This window comes from Elephas maximus, chromosome 19, assembly GCF_024166365.1.
Source record: "Elephas maximus indicus isolate mEleMax1 chromosome 19, mEleMax1 primary haplotype, whole genome shotgun sequence".
In the NCBI taxonomy this organism is placed as follows: domain Eukaryota; kingdom Metazoa; phylum Chordata; class Mammalia; order Proboscidea; family Elephantidae; genus Elephas; species Elephas maximus.
The window spans coordinates 22,306,222-22,328,373 of record NC_064837.1 but is presented as its reverse complement, the minus strand read 5'-3'; the positions used below and the strand labels follow the sequence as shown (position 1 = coordinate 22,328,373).

Genomic DNA, 22,152 nt, shown 5'->3' with positions numbered 1-22,152 from the left:
CTGACTCAAATTCTGTGGTTTTCTCACTCCACAGGGTCTGCCCCTCCCCTCCATGAATCAAGCACAGGAAGGCAGGATGGAACGGGAAAGGAAAGGGAAGTGGAAGAGGAAGGGTGATTTGTGGGTTTTTACTGCCCTTCTTAACCTCATCTAACATTTTTCTGAAATTCCTCTAACATCTAAGAAAAGCCACATACACTTAAAAAACCCAACCCAACAGCTTGCAGTAGCCTGGGATTCCAGAATAAATACTGAAATTGGCAGGACACGTAGTATCCTTCCTCTCGATGGGTCACGTGAGGACACTGCCTACCATCCGTTGTGTGTGCCTGGGAATATACAATATTTATGTCTCATCAAACCCTTGGATGCCTCTTTCTTCTGCCAAAAAGAACTGCAGTGTCCTACCTTCTGATCTAATCTAAAAATGTCATCAAAATCTGGCCCTTAAGACCTATAAATTCTTTTTAAGCAGAGGAGGCTTGAGTATCCTCCCAGCCTCCTAAGAGAACAGCTCAGATGAAATCATGCCAAGTCCTGAGTAAATGGGAGGTTTTTTTTTTTTTTTTTAGTGGAAACCATAATGCTCTGCTGTGACCACATTTTCACAATACTTTGGGAGTGGGAGGGTGGTCCCTCTGCCTGGATAGGCTGGAAGGCTATCTAACATTTTGTTCAGGGGAAACACAGCCCAGATTCAAGAGTCAAGACCAAGTCATGAGACTCACTGGAGTCCAACCCTGGCAGCAGCCCCAACGGCTTCTAGGCAGCTGTGCCTCTGCCATAACACCACCACCTAGAACGTGTCTACGTGGGAAAAACAAAGTGAAGTCTGGTACATCCCAGGAAACTGATCCTTAAATCCAGTTTAATATCTGAATCTTGTTCCTGAGAGCAAATGAAGGTGGCTTTTACCACCAAAGGAGTAATAGCCAATGCAGTGATACTAATTACTCATTTTATAACCAAGTACCAAATTACTGTTGTTGAAAACAGCTGGTTCCTATTGATACAGGAAGATATGTAGAGAGACAAGCTGCAGAACAATTTTTGTGGGGAAAAAAAAAAAAATCCATCAATCTAGGAGATGAAGTTTAAGACCTGGAGAAACAGGTAAGGTAATGTTGACTGCTGTCTGCAGGTACTAAGCTTTTTAAAATGAAAACAAAAGAGTTGCTTCTGGGAAGTGCCTTCATACTTCAAATGGGTTAAATATAATTTCAATTCTACTGATTTGGCACATGACCAAAAATACCTGAAAGGAATGCCCAAAGCAGCACATACTTTATTTTTTTTACGAATAGGTTAAAGAATTTCCAAGAATTTCAGTAAGCCTAGCATTACCTTGCAAAGAGTTTTTTTAGCATTACCTTGGAACAATAGGTAACCATTTTGATAAGGCAGTTGCATCTGGCCTTATAAGAAACTGAGAAGTGCTTATTAAAATCTGCCCCGAGTTGAGAAGTGAAGTAAAGGGAACAGTATTTTCACCCTTTAGTTTATTTATACCAACCTGGAGGATTAAATGCTTAATTTTTCATGCTAATCTTTTTTTTTTTTTTTTGGTGAAAATATACGTAACAAAAACATATCTATTCAACATTTTCTACATGTAACACTGGTTACATTCCTCGCTTTGTATTGCCATTCTTGCTATCTCTACCCATATCGTCTCACCACCATCAAGTTAACACTCTCTGTCCCTCTGTGTTTTAATGTTGTCAATTTGATCTCATACAGGTATTTTTAAAAAGAGCTTAGTGCTCAAAGCAAACATTTTTTACTAGTTAATTGTTTACTTTAAAGATGTCTTCATGGGTCCATGCTAATCTTAAATGTTTATACTTATTTTTGAAAACCAGGATTCACAGAGGAATAAGCCAATTTAAAAAACAAAACAAAACAAAACAAAACACCGGGTCCAAATTAGGTTCAGAACTAGCTGCTGAGACGGATATTTCAACTTGCCTTAGGGAGTCTTAAAGGATGGAAAATTTGAGAAAAGTCATTACAGTGCTCACCTTGCCAGCAAGATCCCCTGGTATTCTTCCAGTTGTCTCATGAAGCTGGGGTTCGGCTTGGTCACGGTTCGTCTTTCCTTCACATAGTCATAGGCTCGGTCTAGATTCCAGCCATATTCCTTCATTGCATAGGCAATCACAGTGGAGGCTGAGCGACTCACCCCCATCTTGCAGTGCACGAGACATTTAGATCCATGTTTCCTAGTTTGGGGGATCAAGGTAAAGAATAGAGGAAAAAAATAAAGTGAGTATATTTTAAAAGCTGGGTTTTGCATCTTTCAAAGTCTCCTGTTTTGCCCTTCCATTTTCTTGCTGTGCAACCCCCATCCTCCCTGCCCCCAACTTGGTGCATTAGTAAACATCTTAAACAAATGTGTGGGGAGGGGAGGCAGTTACTCTTAAAAACAATATTCAGAAAACGTTACCAGGCATTTACCAGGTGGAACACAATGTGCAAGGTGCTGGGATGCAAAGATAAAACACATAGTTTTTGCCCTAAAGGGTAGGATCTAGTGGGAGAAACAATTATAATTCAACATGGTAAGTGCAAAGACCCCATTTTGTGTGTGGAGGAGGCCAGTCCCCTCAGAGCCCCAGGTGCATGTTTCATGGCTGGCACTCTCTTGAGTTACAGGTATGGCAGTGATTCATCTAATTTATTCAAATGTTCTGAGTTGCTTCCAGTTCAAGTTCCAGTAAGGGTTCTATCCCTGGAGGAAAGCACCAACCAAATGAAACTAACCCTCCTTTCTACTCAGATGTAGCCCTGGATATTATTTTTCACAACTGCATGGCCTTCTCAATGTTGAGGGGAGAATGAATGAGAACTGCCTGTAGCTGCCACTGTTTTTTTTGTTTTTAATGAGGAGGAAGAGAAAGAAAGCAAAGCCACTCCCTAAAAATAAAAGCCCAAAACAAAATCCCTCAGTCTGAACATGCCAGAGCTCACTAACTTGGTCATGAACATTATTCAGTTATGCCAATTCTGCTAATAATACAGTGTCTGGGACAGAGCAGGCCTTCAAATATTTGCTTAATGTATGAACAACCTTATGGATTTGCTGGTTAATTTAAGCTACCAGCTGCTTAAGTAGGAACAGCAGTTTAAAATCTGGGAAGGAACTGTTACTCTTATCACTAGTGACACAGGCTCTGGAATCCTTCCCAAGTGGCTATTCCAATAAGTCAAAAAATGCACAAGTCAGCATAACAGGGTAAATCTTCTATCCATTCACTCACTCACTGTATGATGTAGACAAGCTTCCTTCCAGAAGCTTATAACCCTGTTGCTGGAAATACAGACACATGAAAGAGTTAAGTATGAACGTAAGCAGGTATGACGTTAAGCACCAAAGTGGATGAGCAAGGTAAGCTACAGGAACGCAGGGAATAGTTTGAAATAGTTGAAATAGTCTCAAAGGAGAGGTGAGATCAACCTCCTACCTATCAACTAGGTATAAAATTTCAGTGCCCTAAGGATGGAGCCCTGGTGGCATAGTGGTTAAGAACTCAGCCACCAACCAAAAGTTCTGTAGTTCAGATCCACCAGCCGCTCCTTGGAAACCCTATGGGGCAGTTCTATTCTGTCCTATAGGGTCACTATGAGTCAAAGCTGACTCAACGGCACCTAACAACAAGGTTGGGGTGAGTGTGTGTCTCTGTGTGCTTAGATTATTCCAAATGGCTCGGGAATAAATACTTATTTTGTTTCTGGCACCCCTGAGTTTTCATTTAGGCTAGTCAGGAAGCCAACGCAGAGTGACTCAGATGGAAGCTTAGACATGTGCTCTATATTTTCCCTTCAAGCTCTGACAACTCTGATGCATCACATTTCAGGTCTATGCCTACAGGCATGGAAGGTGCTCAGACTTGGACAACCCTAAGAAAAACATAATTATAAAATCTACTACCATGAAAACTCTTCAGCACATTTTGAACTGAGCTTTCTAGGGGATGACATCTAACTCATGCAATGGAGGATCTTAAGTTAGTTCCACCCTTTCAGGTTAAGTAAGCCTGGCATCACTTAGGAATCCTAAACCCATCTGTAGGTATGGTCTGGATTTCAGGGTTCTAATTAGGGTCAAACATACAAGGTACCCAGGGTGCAATATGTAAGGAGGTACTCACTCTCAGGCTTGTACAACTGCAGCTCAGCAACTGAGAGTGAGCACCTCCTTAAATGTTGTACCTTGGGTGCCTCATTTGAGCCCTAATCATAGCCTGCTGAAATTAGCCTTTCTTTTGGCCGGGACTGGAGCCTCATCTTGAACTCTGGCCTTTTTGGGTGGGACTCTGACAACTGGCCTAACCTTTTCCAGTCCCCTTTCCTCAGGGAACTAGATTACTCCTGAATACTGGATGGACTCTGAAGTGAGACCCGATCTTAGGTTCAAGTCCTATCTTCACACTTGTGACTTAACCCCTCTGAACCTCATCTGTACAGGAGCATGACAGTATCTGCCTCTCTGAGTTCTGAAAAAGATTACACAAGATAATGCATGTAAAGTGCCTGGTGCACTGTGAGCAAACCATGAAAGGTACTATTATTCCTGGGAGTAATTTAATAATAGGCTTCAAGAATATAAAATGCTCAGGTGCTGGTTAGATAGTGAAGGAATGGGCACGAGATAGAGGATGAGAGCTTCAGGGTAACTAAAAGAAAAAATTTCCTGATCACGAAGGATTCTTAAGAGAAGTGTAGAATCTGTCTTGAAAGAAGACTTTAAAAAAACAGAAGTGCTTCTGATCTGCCAGGGATGGTTTGAATGTGGTCCTCCCTGAAGGGAGAGCATGGCCAAGATGCTCATTTATGGTTCCTTTTAGTGACAGCATGGCCAAGGAAATCCCTAAGGACTTAAAAAATGCAGTGTTGACATAATAATACTATTTAGTACTAATTTAACTATTTATTTAACACTAAAAGGGCCAATGAAGACATCAACAGAAAACCCAGAGGAAAATTTCACCGTTTAGAATATCATAAATATAAAGTCAAAGAGTGGGAAAAGATTTCTGAAGCTTACTTAGTTTCTCTCATCTTCAAAGAGGAGGGCCTAGTATTCCACCTTTCTGGAATAATTTCTACTACATAATTTTCAAATCTCCCCACTGGCACTTCAGAACTTCATTCAGAACTTCTCTCATTTCTATTTCTCTTGCTGTAGCTTAAGTCTATTTCCTCGAATTTTAAGTTCAAAGGAAATAGCCAATATGTGGTCACATTCGTCAAGTGGCTTCATTTACTTAAAGAAAAAGTATTGAGTCACTAGTCTTCTCTTCCTTAGAATTACAAAAATCTCAGATTCCTTTTTTTCTTTATTTCCTTTTTCCTGAGTACCATCAATACATTATCTGTAGCCATCAGGCCCCAGCCATGTGCGATACACAGGAACAGAGGTCAGAATGTGTGTGGGGGACCCCACTACTCACTTTGCTTTAGAGATGAATTTGTAAGTGTCATTCCAGTAGGCCAGGAGATCGGTTGCCTCTTCATCATATACCCGGATGTTATGGTACTCAAAGACTCCTGGGAAAAAGTTATCTATCTCTCGAGTGACGTTCAAGATATACCGCACCCTGCAAAGAAAACAAGGGAGCATGTGTGCTCTACCAGTTAGGCTAAATGCAAATTCCAACACTGCTTTGCTTATTTAAAATTAGTTTACACCCTAGGCAGAAATTAAATACTAAAATAAAGAAGAAAGCTAAAAAACGAAGAGGATATACTTATTTAGTATAAAGTCTACGTGACAGAGTTCTGGGCATACCTGGGCATCAGGGAGTTATAGAGAGAAAAGCTTTTTGCCAAGTTCAACATCTAAATTCCATTTCCAGTTTATGTCTAGTTATACAATCTCATCCTTGACAGTTTCTTGATAATGTGCCTTGTATTTTACTTCAAAGAATCAACCTGAGGCCTGTAATTTGACAATTTCTCTGTCACTAAAATTGCCAGCAATGTAATTAGTTTTTTGAAAGTCATTTGTATAAATTAGACTATAGACATGTCCCTCAAAAAACAAAAAACTTCCTACCTTTCTAATTGTCAAGATTGTCAGATGTTATTACTTTCTCTAAACTACACTGAAGGCAAATGAGGCCAGGGCTGGCAGGGTCAGAGGAAAGTTGGACTTAAAACTCTCTCAACTTTATCTGGCGGCATTCCTGGCTGCCATGGTAGCAGATGTGTCTGAGGGCTCTCCCATACCGAGATGCTGGCAGAACAGAGTTTCTGTATCAAAAATTCCTCCTGCTAACTCTCTCACCATGAGCCCTGGTGGTATAGTGGTTAAGGCACTCAGTTGCTAATCAAAAGGTCGGTGGTTCAAACCCACCAGCTGCTCTGTGGGAGGAAGATGTGGCAGTCTGCTTCCGTAAGGGTTTACAGCCTTGGAAACCCTATGGGGGAAGTTGAATTCGGTCCCATAGGGTAGTTATAAGTTGGAACTGACTTGATGGCAGTGGGCTTATCTCTCTCATTCCACAATTTCAATAAATGCTTGGGTTTAATTTACCAAGGTGTTATCTTTTCTCAATGCTCTGTGGACTCAGACATCACTGAGGTTATTCAACAACACAACAGAAACCCACTCATTTCTCTCTGCAGAAGCTACTTTTTTCTCAGAACCACATGCGGAGTTCTATAAATTCAACATGTGAAGTCAAAGAAATGGCCTCAGAAAGAAAGAGCCACACCTAGCCAACTATGAGGTTAAGGTCAGACAGCCAAAATCTTCCCCAAACATGATCTGAACCTGTTTTAACTTAGAATCAAAGCCCATTACTAGTAAAGATTTTTTTTTTTTAATTTAAAAAGCAAGTACATGATGAGACTGTGAAACGGTACAGCCGCTTTGAAAAGTAGTCTGGTAGTTCCCCAAAAGGTTAAACATAGAATTATCGTATGAGTCGGCAATTCCACTCCTAGGAAGCTACCAAGAGAAATGAAAACATGTCCACACAAAATCTTATACACAAATGTTTATAGCAACATTATCTGTAATAGCCAGAAAGTAGAAACAACCCACATGTCCATCAACTGATGAGAAGACAAATAAAATGTGGCAGATCCATACAATAGAATATTATTTGGCAATAAAAAAGGAATGATGTACTGATATATGATACAATGTGAATAAACGCTGAAAACATGTTAAGTGAAAGTCAGTCTGAAAAGACCACATATTATACAATTTCATTTATATGAAGTGTTCACAACAGGCAAATCTATAGCAATAGAAAGTCGGTTAGTGGTTGTCAGGGGTAGGGGAGGAAGGAGGAAATGGGATGACTGCTAAAGGGTACGAATTTCCTTTTTGGGGTAAAAAACATGTTTTAAATTGATTGTGGTGATGGTTGCACAATTCTGTATACGTACTAAAAGCCACTGAATCGTACACTTTAAATGGGTGAACTGTGAATTATATCTCAACAGAACCATCACCACCCAAAAAAGGCAAGCACATTTCTCTTTATTAAAATAAAAACAACCCCCTCCCCCAGCCCCACATTTCAGTAACGGATATGGCATCTTCTCTCTGGAGACAGGACATGGCTTGCCAATTCTTTTCATTACTGAGCTCTGGGCAGCCACTGCCTATTGGAATTGGCACGCCTTGAAATTTCCTTGCCTTCTCAACACTAAGTGACTCTACACTGAGTAGCACTTTACTTGGGGTTAGCTTCTAAAGTCAGTAGATTGGGTGCCAATGGCCCTGTTGTCAAGTTATACTTGAAAAGCCCTTAAACCATCCACAGTATATTCTTTTTTTAAAAAATTATATTTATTTTGTTGTTGCTGAGAATATACACAGCAAAACATACAATTCAACAGTTTCTACATGTACCATTTAGTGACACTGATGACATTCTTTGAGTTGTACAACCATTCTCACCCTCCTTTTCGGAGCTGTTCCTCCCCCATTAACATAAATTCACTGCCCCCTAAGGTTCTTATCTAATCTTTTGAGTTGCTGCCGTCAACCTGATTCCATATAGATAGTTCTTAAAACAGCATAATATTCAAGACAGATATTTTTTACTAGTTAAGCTAAACTACTCTTTGGTTTTAAGAAGACTTCAGGGGATATTTTTCGTTTAAGGTTTAAAGATTATCTCAGGGCAAGAGTTTCAGGGGTTCATCAATGCCCATGGAAGCAGCAGTCAAAAAATCAAATGTGTATTGCGTTGGGTAAATTTGCGGCAAAAGATCTTTTTAAAGTGCTAAAGAGCAAAGATGTCACTTTGAGGACTAAGGTGTGCCTGACTCAAACCATAGTATTTTCAATTGCTTCATATGTATATGCTGGATGCTGAAAAAAGAAGACCGAAGAAGAATTGATGACTTTGAATTATGGTGCTGGCGAAGAATACTGAATATACCACGGATTGCCAGAAGAACGAACAAATCTGTCTCGGAAGAGGTACAGCAGAGTGCTATACTTGAGAGGATGGCAAGACTTCATCGCATATACTTTGGACATGTTATCAGGAGGGGCCAGTCCCTGGAGAAGAACATCATGCTTGGTAAAATGAGGGTCTGTGAAAGAGGGAAGACCCTCAAAACAAGATGGACTGACAAAGTGGCTGCAATGATGGGCTCAATGATTGTGTGGATGGAGCGGGACTGTGCAGCGTTTCGTTGTCGTACATAGGGTTGCTATGAGTCGCAACTGACTCAAATGGACCTAACAACAACAAGGCTGTCTGGTTTTAAGAAGGCGTCGGGATTTTTAAAAAAAAATTTTTTTATTGTGCTTTAAGTGAAAGTTTATAAACCAAGTCAGTCTCTCATACAAAAACTTATGTACACCTTGCTATTTGCTCCCAGTTGCTCTCCCTCTAAGGAGACAGCACACTCCTTTCTCAGGGGACATTTCTGGTTTAAGGTTTAAAGATTATCTCAGGGCAATAGCTTCAGGGGTTCACCCAACCTTCAGGGTTCCACGAAGTCTAGAGCCCATGAAAATCAGAAATTCTGTTTTGCATTTCCCCCCCTTTGAACAGGACTCTTCTATGGAATCTTTGATCAAAATGTTCAGTAATGGCTGCTTGCAAGCTTTTAAGACGCCAGGCACTATACAACGAAGTAGGGGTAGAACAGAGGCACTAAACACCTGAGGCCAATTAACTGAGACGTCTCATGAAACCACAACCTTAAACTTCCAAATCAAGGAACCAAATACCGTGAGGTATTTGGTTGTATTTAAGCACCTCAGCAGCCTCTTATTCTTGGTTGTTGCTGTTGCATATGTATCTATCACATAACTTTTGCCAATTCAACTTTTTACAGGTATACAACTTTTGACAGCAATTCCAATTATTTGCTGTGTAGTCCTACACTTAATCAATGCGATATTTCCATCATCGTTAACTGCCCCTTCCCCTTCCTTCCTGCCTGGTAACCATAACCACTAGTACAACTTCTCTCTTTTTATATAAGTAAGGCCATACAATATTTGTCCTTTTATGATTGACTTACTTCAGTCAGCATAATGTCTTTCAGCTGTACCCACATTGTAGCATGTATCAAGTATTTCATTGCATGTATGTACCACATTTTGTTCACAGTATATCATTACAAAAACAAGAACCAATAACTACATTTGATTTTAAAAGGCACCAAATGCCTGCACATTCGTTTCTGAAAGTCTTTCCAGTAAAACAGCTGCTCTTTCTTGGGGGATAGGGAGATTAAACTGGGAGAAGAGCCATTTTTATTTTTATTAGAGCTCACCTGATTAGAATCAACTGGAAGCAACTCTTAAGATTAAAGTTATTCATTAATATCTCTTTGACTGGAAAATGTAAAGATAAGACGCCTAGGGGTGTCAGCAATTGTTCTGCGTACTTACCCTCGGTTCTGTAAGTCCTCTAAGTTGGAGGCGTTCCATTCTGAACCCTGAGGAGCCAGAAAAGACAAAGTTAGAGGGTATGAGCAACTCAACCAAATACAACACTTGAAAAGGAGTCCTGTGAAAGAAGCAGAGCTTCTAAAAAAGACGACCAATAACATCTACCAAGCTACATGTTATCATGTTTAGTTTTCAGAAATGATAGCATTAAGAAAGTTATCTTCATCTTCATATTAATAGATGAGAAAAATCAATATTCTGAAAATTCAAATAATTTTTGCTCAAGATCACACAGCTGGAGAGGCATCTCTGACTACCCTCTAAGTTAGATGTCGTCTGTTATTTTCACTCATAGTACTCTGATTTTTTTCCCTCCATCACATGTAGCACAATTTGTACTTATATGTTTATTAATGTGTTTATTTACTATCTCCTTCACTATAACATAAGCTCCTGGAGGGAAGGGACCAGGTCTCGTGTTTGCTATGCAATCTGGCACTTGGCAGGTGTTCAATAAATATTTGTTGAATGAACAAAGTGACCTTATTATGAATTAAGCCTAGATCTGATTCGAAGGCCCACATTCTTTCTAGGATATTATGTTGCACTTAGGAGTTGGGGGCTCAGTGGGGGTGGGGGAGAGTACAACAGCAGCTTCTGTCAAACAAATAAAGGAAACACGATATACACAATAAAAGGCATTTTTTGGGGGGAGCGGAGGTTCTACAAATTATATGGAAGATGCGTAAGTTGTTATTATTTTGCCACATTTGCTTTTTCTCTCCCGTTCTTTCTTTCCCCTGCCCCTGGCCATCTGAAAATAATTTGAGCCTCATGACACTTCAACACTTGAGATGTATCATCTAAGAACATTCTCTTTATACCATTATCATACCCAAGAAATATAACATCGATACAAGAATAATTTTATACATTATTATCAAGTTTCCACAGCTGACCCCAAAATGCCCTTTATATTTATTCACTCACTCAAGGATCACATTTTGTATGACGTTGCCACGTCCCCACCTCCTTTAATCTAGAGGAGTCTCCCCCTCCTACTTTTTTTTTTGGAGGGGAGAGCTTTCATGACATTAACATTTTTGTAGAGTCGGGCCTGTTATCTTGGAGAATGCCCCACAATCTGGGCTGTGCATGGATTTATCTTGATTGTTTCCTTATGATTAGATTCGGTTCAAACATTTCTGGCAGGACTATTATTTCCTACTGCATCATATCAGGAGGCACACAACGTCAGCTTGTCTCATTATCTGTCAGGCTGAGTTTGAATTCTTGGTAAAGATGCTTTGTGTTTGCTGCATCCCTCTATTGTAAAGGTTCCTTTACAATTAGTTAGTAATCTATGGGGTAATACTTTGAAGCCATGTGAATACTCTGCTTCACAATAACCTTCACCCTATGATGTACCCCCTCCCAATTCTCTACTCTGCTCAGGACACACATCATTATATATTTTTTTAAATTGTGGTAAAATATACACAAAATTTCCCATTCTAACAATTTTTAAGTGTTGATTCAGTGACATTAATTACATTCACAATGTTGTGCAACCATAACCATTGTTTCCAAAGTTTTTCATTACCTCAAACAGTTGTACCTATTAAAACAATAATTCCCCATTGCCCCTTCCTCCCAGCCCTTGGTAACCTCTAATCTGTCTCTACGAAATTTGCCTAAATATTTCACATATTTGTCTTCTTTATCTGACTTACTTCACTTAGCATAATTTTTCAAGGTTTATGCATATTGTAAGCATGTATTAGAATTTCATTTTTTATGGCTGAATAATATTCATATATACATACATACACACATTTAGTTTATCCTCGTGTTCTTAAAAATATTTGATTGTATTTTTGGTGACTGTACATAGCAAAATAGGTTCCCATTCAACAATTTCTACACATATTGTTCAGTGACATTGGTAACATTCTTCGTATCGTGTCAACATTCTCATTATTTCTGTTCTAGTTGTTCCGTTTCCAATAACCTAGTTTCCCTGCCCCCACCTTCTCATATATGCTTTAGAGTATTTGTTGACTATTTGGCCTTATACAGCTGGTTTTTTAAGGGTGCGGTACTCAAGGTGGTATTCATTATTTTATGAGCTAACCTGCTATTTAGCCAACAGGTAACTTGAGAGGATAGATTCAAGGTTTAAAGGGTATTGCAGGGCAATGGTCTCGGGGATTCCTCTAGTCTCAATGGACCCAGTAAGTCTGGATTTTTTGAGAATTTGGAGTTTCATTCCCCATTTTTCTCCCTTTCTATTAGAATCCACCTATTGTGGCCCTGATTAGAATGTTCAGTAGTGGTAACCAGGTACCACCTAGTTAATTCTCCTAGTCTCAGGGTAGAGGAGGCCATGGTTCATGGGGATGATTAGCTCTGTAGACCAGTTCCTTCTTAGAATTTGTGTTTTCTTCTCTTTTGCTCCAGAGCAGTAGAAACCAATACTTGTACCTTAGAAGGCTGCTTTCAAGCTTTTAAGACCCCAGAAACTACTCGTCGAACTAGGATGTAGAACACAAACTTTACGAACTATATTATCGCAACTGACCGAGTTGTCCCAAGACACTCTGATCCTAAATCTTTAAACGAAAAGAACTAATCCTGTGAGGTAACTGATTATGTCTAAAAAGGATCAGTTTCTGTGACCCTTATTTGTTTTATATATAAATGTATGTGCTCGTGTGTATATATAAATCTCTTAATTATAAAATAGTGAATTTATAAAACATCATCTAATTGTGGCCGAGGATGGAAGTCTGTTGAGGAATTGTATGATTCAGTTTCCACCCAGTGACACTGAGTAGCCTATAGAGCTCTTTCGTGCTTCCTCCCATGAGAAGACAGCGTACCAGAGGACCTGAGATTGGTCTTCGCCATCACACAGGATACGCAGGGAATTGTTGTAACCTGAAACTCCAAACCATATGCTGCTCTGTTAAGAACTATCTTCATGGGGTCAAACTGGTGACAGCAACTTGTAAGATTAGATCACAATCTTAGCGGGCAGTGAATTTATGTTAATGGGGGAGGAACAACTCAGAAGAGAAGGGTGAGAGTAGCTGCACAACTTGGAGAATGTAATCAATGTCACTAATTGGTACATGTAAAAACTGTTGAATTGGTGTATTGTTTTGCTGTATATATTCTTAATAACAAATTTAAAAAGAACAAAAAATACACACACATATACACAAGTATGTATTTTACATATTTTGATTGTTGCACAATTAGATACAACATATATAACCAAACCATCCTCTGTGTGTGTGTGTACAACTTAGTGGCATCTGTTACTTCGGTCAAGCTGTGCACACTTCACCCAGACTCGGTGCTACCTTTCCCAGCACCATAAGTAAACCGTGACTACTATCTAGAGAATGAATCCCCTTTCCCCTACCCCCGTCCCTGGTAACCACTGATGAATATTGTTCTCTGTATATATAACTACTCTTGTCACTTTACAAAAGTGAAATCATTCAGTATTTGTCCTTTTATGATTGACTTATTTCACTAAGCATACTGTCCTTCAGGTTCATCTACATTCCAAGATGTTTCAGGAACTCACCTTTCTTTATAGTTGTCTAGTATTCTACTGTATGTACGTACCGCATTTTGTTATCCACTCGTGTTAATGGGTTACTTTTACCGTTTTGCTATTGAGAATACTGCTGCTGTGAACGCTGGCATACAAATATCTGAGTCCTTGTTTTCAACTCTTTTACGTACACACCTAGGAGGTGAATTGCTGGGCCATAGGGTAATTTTATATTTAACTTACTGAGGAACTCCAAGCCTTTACAAAAGTGGCTGCATCATTTTACGTACCCACCAGCAATGTATGAGGCTTCCAATTTTTCCACATCCAGGCCAACATTTATTTCCTTTTTTAAATTAGAGACATCCTAGTAGCTATGAAGTGGTAGCCCATCATGGTTTTGATTTGCATTTCCCTAATGACTAATGACTGGACCCCTGGTGGCACAGTGGTTAAGAGCTACGGCTGCTAACTAAGGTTGGCAGTTCAAAACCACCAGCTGCTCCTTGGAAACCCTATGGGGCAGTTCTACCCTGTCTCATATGGTTGCTATGAGTCCGAATTGACTTGATGGCAACAGGTTTTGGTAATGACTAATGCTGTTGAGCATCTTTTCACGTTCTGATAGGCATGAAATGTTATCTCAGTATAGTTTGAATTTGCATTTCTCTTATGTGTAAAATTGAGCATCTTTTCAATGTTTAAGGTCCTTTTTTTTTTAACTCTTTTTCTTTGAGCTGTTTGTCTTTTGAAAATATAAACATTATAAAATAAGAGTTTACCTATTTCAGAATTAGATTTATTAAATGGAATTTAACATTAGAAGCTTTGGGTTCAAGTTCCAACTCCCCCTCTTATTGTGTGGCATTAGGTGAATTGCTTAACCTCAGTTTTATGTATCTAATGGATACCTTCAATCAAATCGCACATATATTTAAAAATTCTCCCATATTAAAATGTAAAAACACTTTCTTCACCCCAAATCCTCTAGACACTGCTCTTTTTCCTTTCTCCCTTCTGTTCATAGCCAAGATTCATATAGTCTAACACTCACGTTCCCTATTTCCTCATTTCCCATGCGTCTCAACCCACAGCATCTGGCTTCTATCCACAGCACTCTAAGGATTCTGCCCTCATCACTCTTGTAAACGACCTCCCCTAATTTCTAATCCAAGGGTCACCTTTGTACCCTTATTTCATTGGCATTCTCTGAGCATCTGATATGGTTCATGACTCCCTGCTTCTGGAATTAGATCAGACTACATAAATGCCTAGCACAAAAAAAGCATCAACCAATGTTTGTTAAATGATGAAATGAGATAAATGAAGCACTTGGAAAATTGTCAACTGTTATGTAGGCACTGTCATCGTATTATAAGTGATCTGCAATCTGGTCATTGAACTGGGAGATCTCAAGGATATCTCTTGAAGTTCCATTCATGAAAAGGTCAGTAAATGATGGACAACTGACTTTTTTTTACAGACCAGGGCTCAGCTGACTTGCTCTCAAAATATATGGGAGGTTCTGAAAGCTCTGTTCAACCTTAGAAAATAGACCCCACACCAAAGAAAGAGGCAAGAACTACAAAGGGCTTTAAGGAGACACAAGCCAAGCAGTAAGAGTCAAGTGGCTAAACTGGGACCAGGAAAATGTGACCACCTCACTTCTTAATTTAGAAATCTAAATCCTTTGCTGAACTCTGTCCAGTGAGATGGAAACCCTGACGTGATGGGAGAAGTACATGCTTTTCATCTACCTGTTCAAAGAGAATTCTATCAGACAATATGAAACGACACATACCCAGAGCCTAAATAAATTAAAAGCATTGACTACTGACTCAATGAAACCCAGGTCAAGTGACTTGGGCTGTGGCTAGGACTTCTTTAGGTTCAACCTTGAAGAACTGAAGTCAATGTGGTCTACCTACATTTCTGTCCTCAACAGAAATACACAAATGCCACGCATATGAGCCTCCTGAGGTCCTCTACAGACCCAATCTGAGCTCTTACGACGACATAATTCTATGGGGGTTTTCACTATGTTTTGTGTAATTATGCAAAGCATATTTTAATCATTCTGAAGTGTAAAGTGAAATCTCGGAACTATTATAAATTTTTAAGTACTTTAATTTCCATCTTTCACTCTGGTCCCCACCTCCCTGAGCCTGGCCCAAAGACCAAGGGAATGATTTCTTCTTAAATGTTATCTTCGGGAAATAGCCTTTCTGGGGTCTAAACGTTCCAAGCAAAATAGAAGAGGAGAACCCAACTATGGAAAACAAGAAAACATATGTACTGGGGGGCGCGGGGGGGGGGGATTCTGCTAAGATAAACAAAACGATATAAACTTCAAGAAATGGTATCACTGTCCAGATCTTCTTCATCATAGCCACATTACTGTGGTAACCAGGCACAAGCCTTCTATTAACTTCTCCTTCAAAAAGAAATTTAAGACACACCTTTCAGCTCAGGGACAAAAACCAGGAATGTGATTAAAATAACTCATTTGATTAAGTAGTGTCTCATCTTTTCACACACTTTCCATTTCTTTGCGCCTATTTTTTATAGTAAAAGTAGTAATCACCGACGTGCAGCTCAGTTTTTCTTTAAGAAGGAAACACTAAGAGGATTATTTTTAATGTCAAATCTTAAAAAAGATAATAATCAGCAGAAAAATTCTGCCATTTGTTAAATTCACGAGCAAAATTACTGGTTGTGTGTCTAATACTCCTGTGTTCCCCTTGTTTAACTAAGAAAGTTGCCTGCCTTTCTGCAAAGGGTCTCTGTTCACATCTAGTTTTCTCAGCCAAATCGGACAGCCTCCAGGAAAGCTGGTCATACTGAGATTCAGTTGCACAAAGGCTTCCAGTTCAGTGAAATAGTACACTCTTAAGAGTGTGGAAGAACCTCTTTTTTCTGGAAATACATGGTTTGCAACCAATCCTCTTTTCTCCGTGCAGATTTTCTTTAAACTATGCTCTACCCTTTCTCTCTCCACACCAGCTGGACACCTTTCCAAATAAACAGGTCTCCGTGTAGCACACTGTAGAGCTGAGCAGTCTTCCAAAGGGAAGGAGTAATCCTGCTGCCTCCCTGTACACAGTTTGGTTGAGCTCCAGACACGGCTGCTATGCACAAGATGACATGACTTTGCAGAAAATTAACACTACCACTTGAAGCTAGGATAAGACCTCTTTTTCCGTGTCAACTCCTGGGAAAGCCAGCAGGGCCGAGACTCACTGGAGAAGAGACAGGGTTCTGGATATAGGATATGGTGGTACAAACAAAGGGAGGAAGCTACCAAGGAACAAATACAATGAGATGTTTAGACAGCCTGTTCATGTACTTATTTTGTTAGACAGGAGTTAAATTTCAGGATTCTCCAGTTTGAAAGTCTTCTGCCCAAACAAGGAAAATATGCACAATGGGAAGAACATGTATAAAACAGAATTATATCTGAAGCTGAATAAATTTTCCTTTGTTAAAATATATGTTCAGATACACATTAAAAATGAAAAAAAAAAAAAAAGACTAAGAGGTAATACTATAGTACAAAAGGTAACAGTGATTATCTCTCTTAGTGATGATTAAATGTTATTCATTATCTTCTAACATTTTCTATAATGAACACAGGTTATTTCTGTAATAGGGAAAAACTCAAGACAGAAGAATATGCCTGACAACCATGAAATAACAGGATGAGTGTACTGCTACAAATACTCAAATGCATTTATAATTGACTAGGAAATGCAATTTTGAGGGAATTGGATTTTTTTTTTTTTTTTGCTTAAAAAAATAAAAAGTTGCTGTTGAGTCGATTCCGACTCATAGCGACCCTATAGGACAGAGTAGAACTGCCCTGTGGGGTTTCAAGCAAGCAGCTGGTAGATTCAAACTACAGACCCTCTGTTAGCAGCTGTAGCTCTCCCTAAAATTAGTAGGAATCCTGGCGGTACAGACAGTTAAGCGCTTGGGTGCTAACTAAAAGGTTGGTGGTTCGAACCTACTCAGTGGCTCTGTAGGAGAAAGACCCGGTGATCTGCTTCTATAAAGATTACAGCCAAGAAAACCCTGTGGGGCAGTTCTACGTCATCACATGGGGTTGCCACCAGTCGAAATCAACTGGCAACTAACAACAATAACATGCCCTAAAATATATCATTTAAAGAGGGGATATGGAGGAGCTGGTTCTGAGGGGGTGGTATCGGATACACAGGACAGCATGCTTGAATTAAACACGCTGAGCAGTCAGAAATGGCGTATACTTGATATTCACACATTATTAAAATCCAAACTCAATGGGAAAGTGACTTCCAAGTCTGCAGCATTGGTTCCTTTCTAACATGAGCTCTTTTTGGCTACAGGCATTTGTCCTTCACAAAAACTAGTCAGGATACAGGGAGACAGTTGGGGGCAGGGCTCGTTTCCACAGTAACTCCTAAGTCTTCTCTAGAAAACAGAAAGATTCTTCCCAATAATACAGGAGCAAAGAATGCTTGAACCCTTGTGGAAGAATACACAAAAGACAACAAAACCAGATGACTTACAGATGGAAAAGTCAACGATCGTTTTGTAGTAGGGTCTATACCCACAGTTTGCAATACTTATTGGTTAAGTTGAGGTAATGGAAAAGAAGTTCCTCTCCCAGCTTTTCATGAGTAATTTTATAACCACACACAACAGACACCACCACTATGAATCACTCCACACGCACATATACTCTAGAGCATCAACAAGTTAATTCAGGGCACAAGCCTGCATTGGCACAAAGTCTGGATGCCTGGTGAAATAGACTCTTGAATATTCAGGGTGAGATGATCCAGTTTAGTCAGTTCCTATGCATTTATTTCTCTTCCCTCCTGTATTCTCAGCTTCTCATCATTTCACAGTTCACAAATGCCCTCACCAGAGAAAAGGAAGTGAAATTCAAACCAATCAATTTAGTTCCTTGTTAGCATTTTTGGTCAAATTGTGTGGGAAGAGGGAACAAAAACGAGGTTTTGGTGTTCCCCACTGATTTTAATTATCCTTGTTAACCTTGTTCCCACTACCATGTACAGATAAAAACTGGAACTCTTTAACACTTGGGATGAAAATAGGTCTTAGGATTTCAGAAGCTTTTCCAATCCATCTGTTAGAGCGGTCCATCTCCTTGGGCTAATTATACGTCACTGGAGGGTCAGGAACCATGAAGAACAATTGTAAGTCATTGACTTTTTGGTAATCACAAAAGTATTTAGAGCATTTAAAATGTAGCTACAAGGTTTCAAATGTTTAACAGTTGAATAGCCTCTCAGTTATATGAGTTTCCACCTGCTCTGCTCAGATATATCAGACCTTACACACATTTGGCAGATCTGAAAAAGTGATCTCAAAGGATCATATTATTTGTATACATTATACAAAACTATTGTGGACTACAGTCTGTTTTTTTCCACTTTAACTACTCTGTGTTCCTCCAAAAGATATGCTGAAGTCCTAACCCCTATTCCTAGTGAATGTGACATTTTTGGGGAAATGGGGTCTATCTTTGAAGATATTATCTGTTAAGTCGCAGCTGAGTAGGTCTGAAACATGGAATGGTCTTCCTTTAGAGTCAATGGAGAGACAGCATAGCTTTGCTGACACTCTGAATTTGAATTTACAGTCTCCAGAACTGTGAGCAAATACAACTGTGTTCTTTACAGTCACTGGCTTTTTGGTACTTTGTTACAGCAGCCCTAGGAAACTACTGTGAAGAGTAGATACGATACTGAACAATCAGTTCTCCAGGTGTAAAAAGCCTCATTTGTAGCATTTGCCAGTTTCTTTGGTGTATATACTCCTACCATGGTTAATTTCTATCCACCAGTTTGATGTCACTGAATGAAGAATTGGAAGAGATGAGCAGTACCATCCCATTATATAATATTTCCACCATATAACAGACATAAATAACCTTAAGGGCACAGGTAACAGTTAAATGTAGTAAAAGAATTAGGAAGTGATAAGTTTTGAGTATTTATCACCATTGTTTTTAATACAATTTTATAAAATTTTAACTGTCGATGCCCATGAGTCAGTATGGACTAGCTCATAAAGCGGCCCTCGGACTTACCAAGAACACGTGCTCAAAGATCTGTGTAGGGCTATCCATCTGACCAAGGATCACTATCATTTCATTATCTATAAATTCCTTAAATTCTCGCAAGTTGCACACCATTTGCATTTCCAACTCCGTTCTTATCTGAAACAAAGATGGCATATTGAACTAACCTCTGTAAAATCCCTCTGCACTTGCAACCACGCGTCATTTCTAGCCCCACAATTAGTTATTCCACCCCAAGCCCTGCAACCACGAAGATTCAAGGTCTCCCACCTCTTTGGATGTGATGTTCTCCAAATCTTTCTGCATCATAATCTCCCTTAGTTTGGTTTTAATTAGCCTTTCTGTTCGCTCACGTTCAGTTGGTCTGAGAAGAAATGGAAAAATTTTTTTTTTCCTTAGGCAAGAATTTGACTAAGTTAATGAATATGCCATTGATTATGCTTCCAAACTGGCAGGGCTTGCCTCTATTACCCTCAAACTTATATTCTGCAGGCATGGCAAAAAGGAAATTACCTTTTTAAAAGTTTGTTTTCGGAGTGTATGGAATGGAAACATGTAGGAATTATTACTTGAAGAGGTTGTCCATGTCTAAAAGCTCTTAAGGACCTCTGAAGGAGTAAAGACCAATTTGGTACCCTGAGGGCAGTACTTTAGTGGAAGACCATATCTACACTTTCCCATCAAATCCCCTTGGGTACCATTTATTGAGGTAGAACACCAAGCTGTATAGACCAGTGGTGTGACCCACTATGGAACTGGGTCTTCTGTAGCTTAAAATACCATCCCAATGCAGATCATTCATTGTTGTGACTCTAGAAAATGGGAAAGAGGGAAGAGTGACTCCGATTTCGTCAATAGGCAAATTCTCCCCCAAAATGAGTTGCAAGGATCACATACCCAGAATACTTTCATCCAAAATGCTTTCCTTTTCACAAAAGCTTTTATAGTATCTTTGTGAAACTGTTACTTTCATTTTACAGATTAAGGAAACAAACAGCTGAAAGGTTAAATGACATGATGAAGATCGCACACACTGGCAGGACAACCAGAACTCTCAGCCCAGCTTAACACTTTACCTGCAGGATTATATTGGGTCCCTAAGTCTTCTGACTCTCTTAAAAATAAAATTACCCCTGGAACTTTAATATGAAATCAAACTAAGTAACTGACTCTCCAATTACTAGAAGGGTATTGGTTGAATGTAACTGGATGCTTCTAAAAGCATTATTTTATATTTTGCAGAATTTGAGGGAGGCTGAGAGAGCACTTTCTGTCTCATCTCTCCCTCCTACCTACTCAGGAAAGGTATCTGCTCTGTGCCTCCTTATTTGGAGATGAAAGTGGACTAAGCCTTGAGGCATCCTGCCTGCCCTTTCTGCCTACAGCCTTATCATTGGCTGCAAAAATAGCATCAGTAATCTCCAAAGATGGATGCTCTCACCCCACAACTTGGGACTCCCACCACTTGGGCTCTCAGTTTCCCATGAACCCCCCAAAAATACAGCTAATACCTGTGCCATTTCCCTGTCAAACAGTGAAGCCATCCCTCCCTGTCTTGACTAGGATTAAAATTCTTAACCATGCCCTCCCACCCCCACACCATTTTTCCTATAGACATAGCTAATGGTAGGAAGTTATTCGTTTGAGTCTTCCATTACAAAGAAATATTAGTAAAAAGCAAATTTTAGCACCTGCGTGCATAGGTTAGATTCCCTAGTTTAACACTCCTTCCCCCAATCTCTCATACTTATTTGAGGCAGAGTGGCTTCAGACTACATGGTTTTAATCCTGTAGCGGCTACTTATTGATAGTGTTATCTTGAACAAGTTTCTTCTCTTCCCTGAGCCTCTGTTTCCTTTTCTGTAAACCGAGAACAGTAATAACATCTGCCTCATGAGCTTCTTATGAGGATGAAGTGAGATGCCATGTACGAAGTGCCTAGGACAGCACCTGGCATACGCTGGGGGCACCATACCTGTGTTTTCCCTTTTCTACCCTCCTTCACTTTCAAAGTATAGACTTTATTCACAGTAGAGCACTTAGGTCCATTTTGGTATGTATTCTTTCTATATACTCAGCATTCTTTTTTAGGCTTTTCTAGTCAACTTAGGAAACCCTGGTGGCGTAGTGGTTAAGTGCTATGGCTGCTAACCAAAGGGTCGGCAGTTCAGATCCACCAGGTGCTCCTTGGAAACTCTATGGGGCAGTTCTATTCTGTCCTATAGGATCGCTATGAGTCGGAATGGACTCAACGGCACTGGGTTTGGTTTTGGTTTAGTCACTTAGGGAGGAGGAAGTGATGGAAAAAACATTCCAAAACACATACACACTTCCCCCCTTGAGCTCATGCAGAAAAATTTAAAAACACCAAGAAAATAAAAATCACTGAAAATCCCTCTGTCCAAAGATTAAAAAACAAAAAAACCGTTGCCGTCCGGTTGAGTCTGACTCAAAGTGACCCTATCCAGAGATAATCATTATTAATGCTCTAGCATATAGCTTCCAGTCTCTATGAAAAAATAAACATTTATTTATTAAATACATCTTTTAAAACTGTGGTTATATTGTACATACTAGAAAACCCAGACCTGTTGCCGTGGAGTCGATTCCGACACATAG

General features: G+C 39.5%; 1 protein-coding gene across 3 annotated transcripts in view; it reads right to left on the bottom strand.

Moving 5' to 3' along the window:
- The window catches only part of SSH2 (slingshot protein phosphatase 2), a 267,882-nt gene that overhangs the window by 17,173 nt on the left and 228,557 nt on the right, over positions 1-22,152 (bottom strand). For all 3 annotated transcript variants that reach the window (XM_049859757.1, XM_049859759.1, XM_049859758.1), the window contains 5 exons: positions 19,804-19,897; positions 19,543-19,671; positions 9,878-9,924; positions 5,454-5,600; positions 2,022-2,222 (listed from right to left, as the gene is read on the bottom strand). In XM_049859757.1, coding sequence (XP_049715714.1) covers positions 2,022-2,222; positions 5,454-5,600; positions 9,878-9,924; positions 19,543-19,671; positions 19,804-19,897 — 618 coding nt within the window. The remainder of the gene's footprint in view (positions 1-2,021; positions 2,223-5,453; positions 5,601-9,877; positions 9,925-19,542; positions 19,672-19,803; positions 19,898-22,152) is intronic.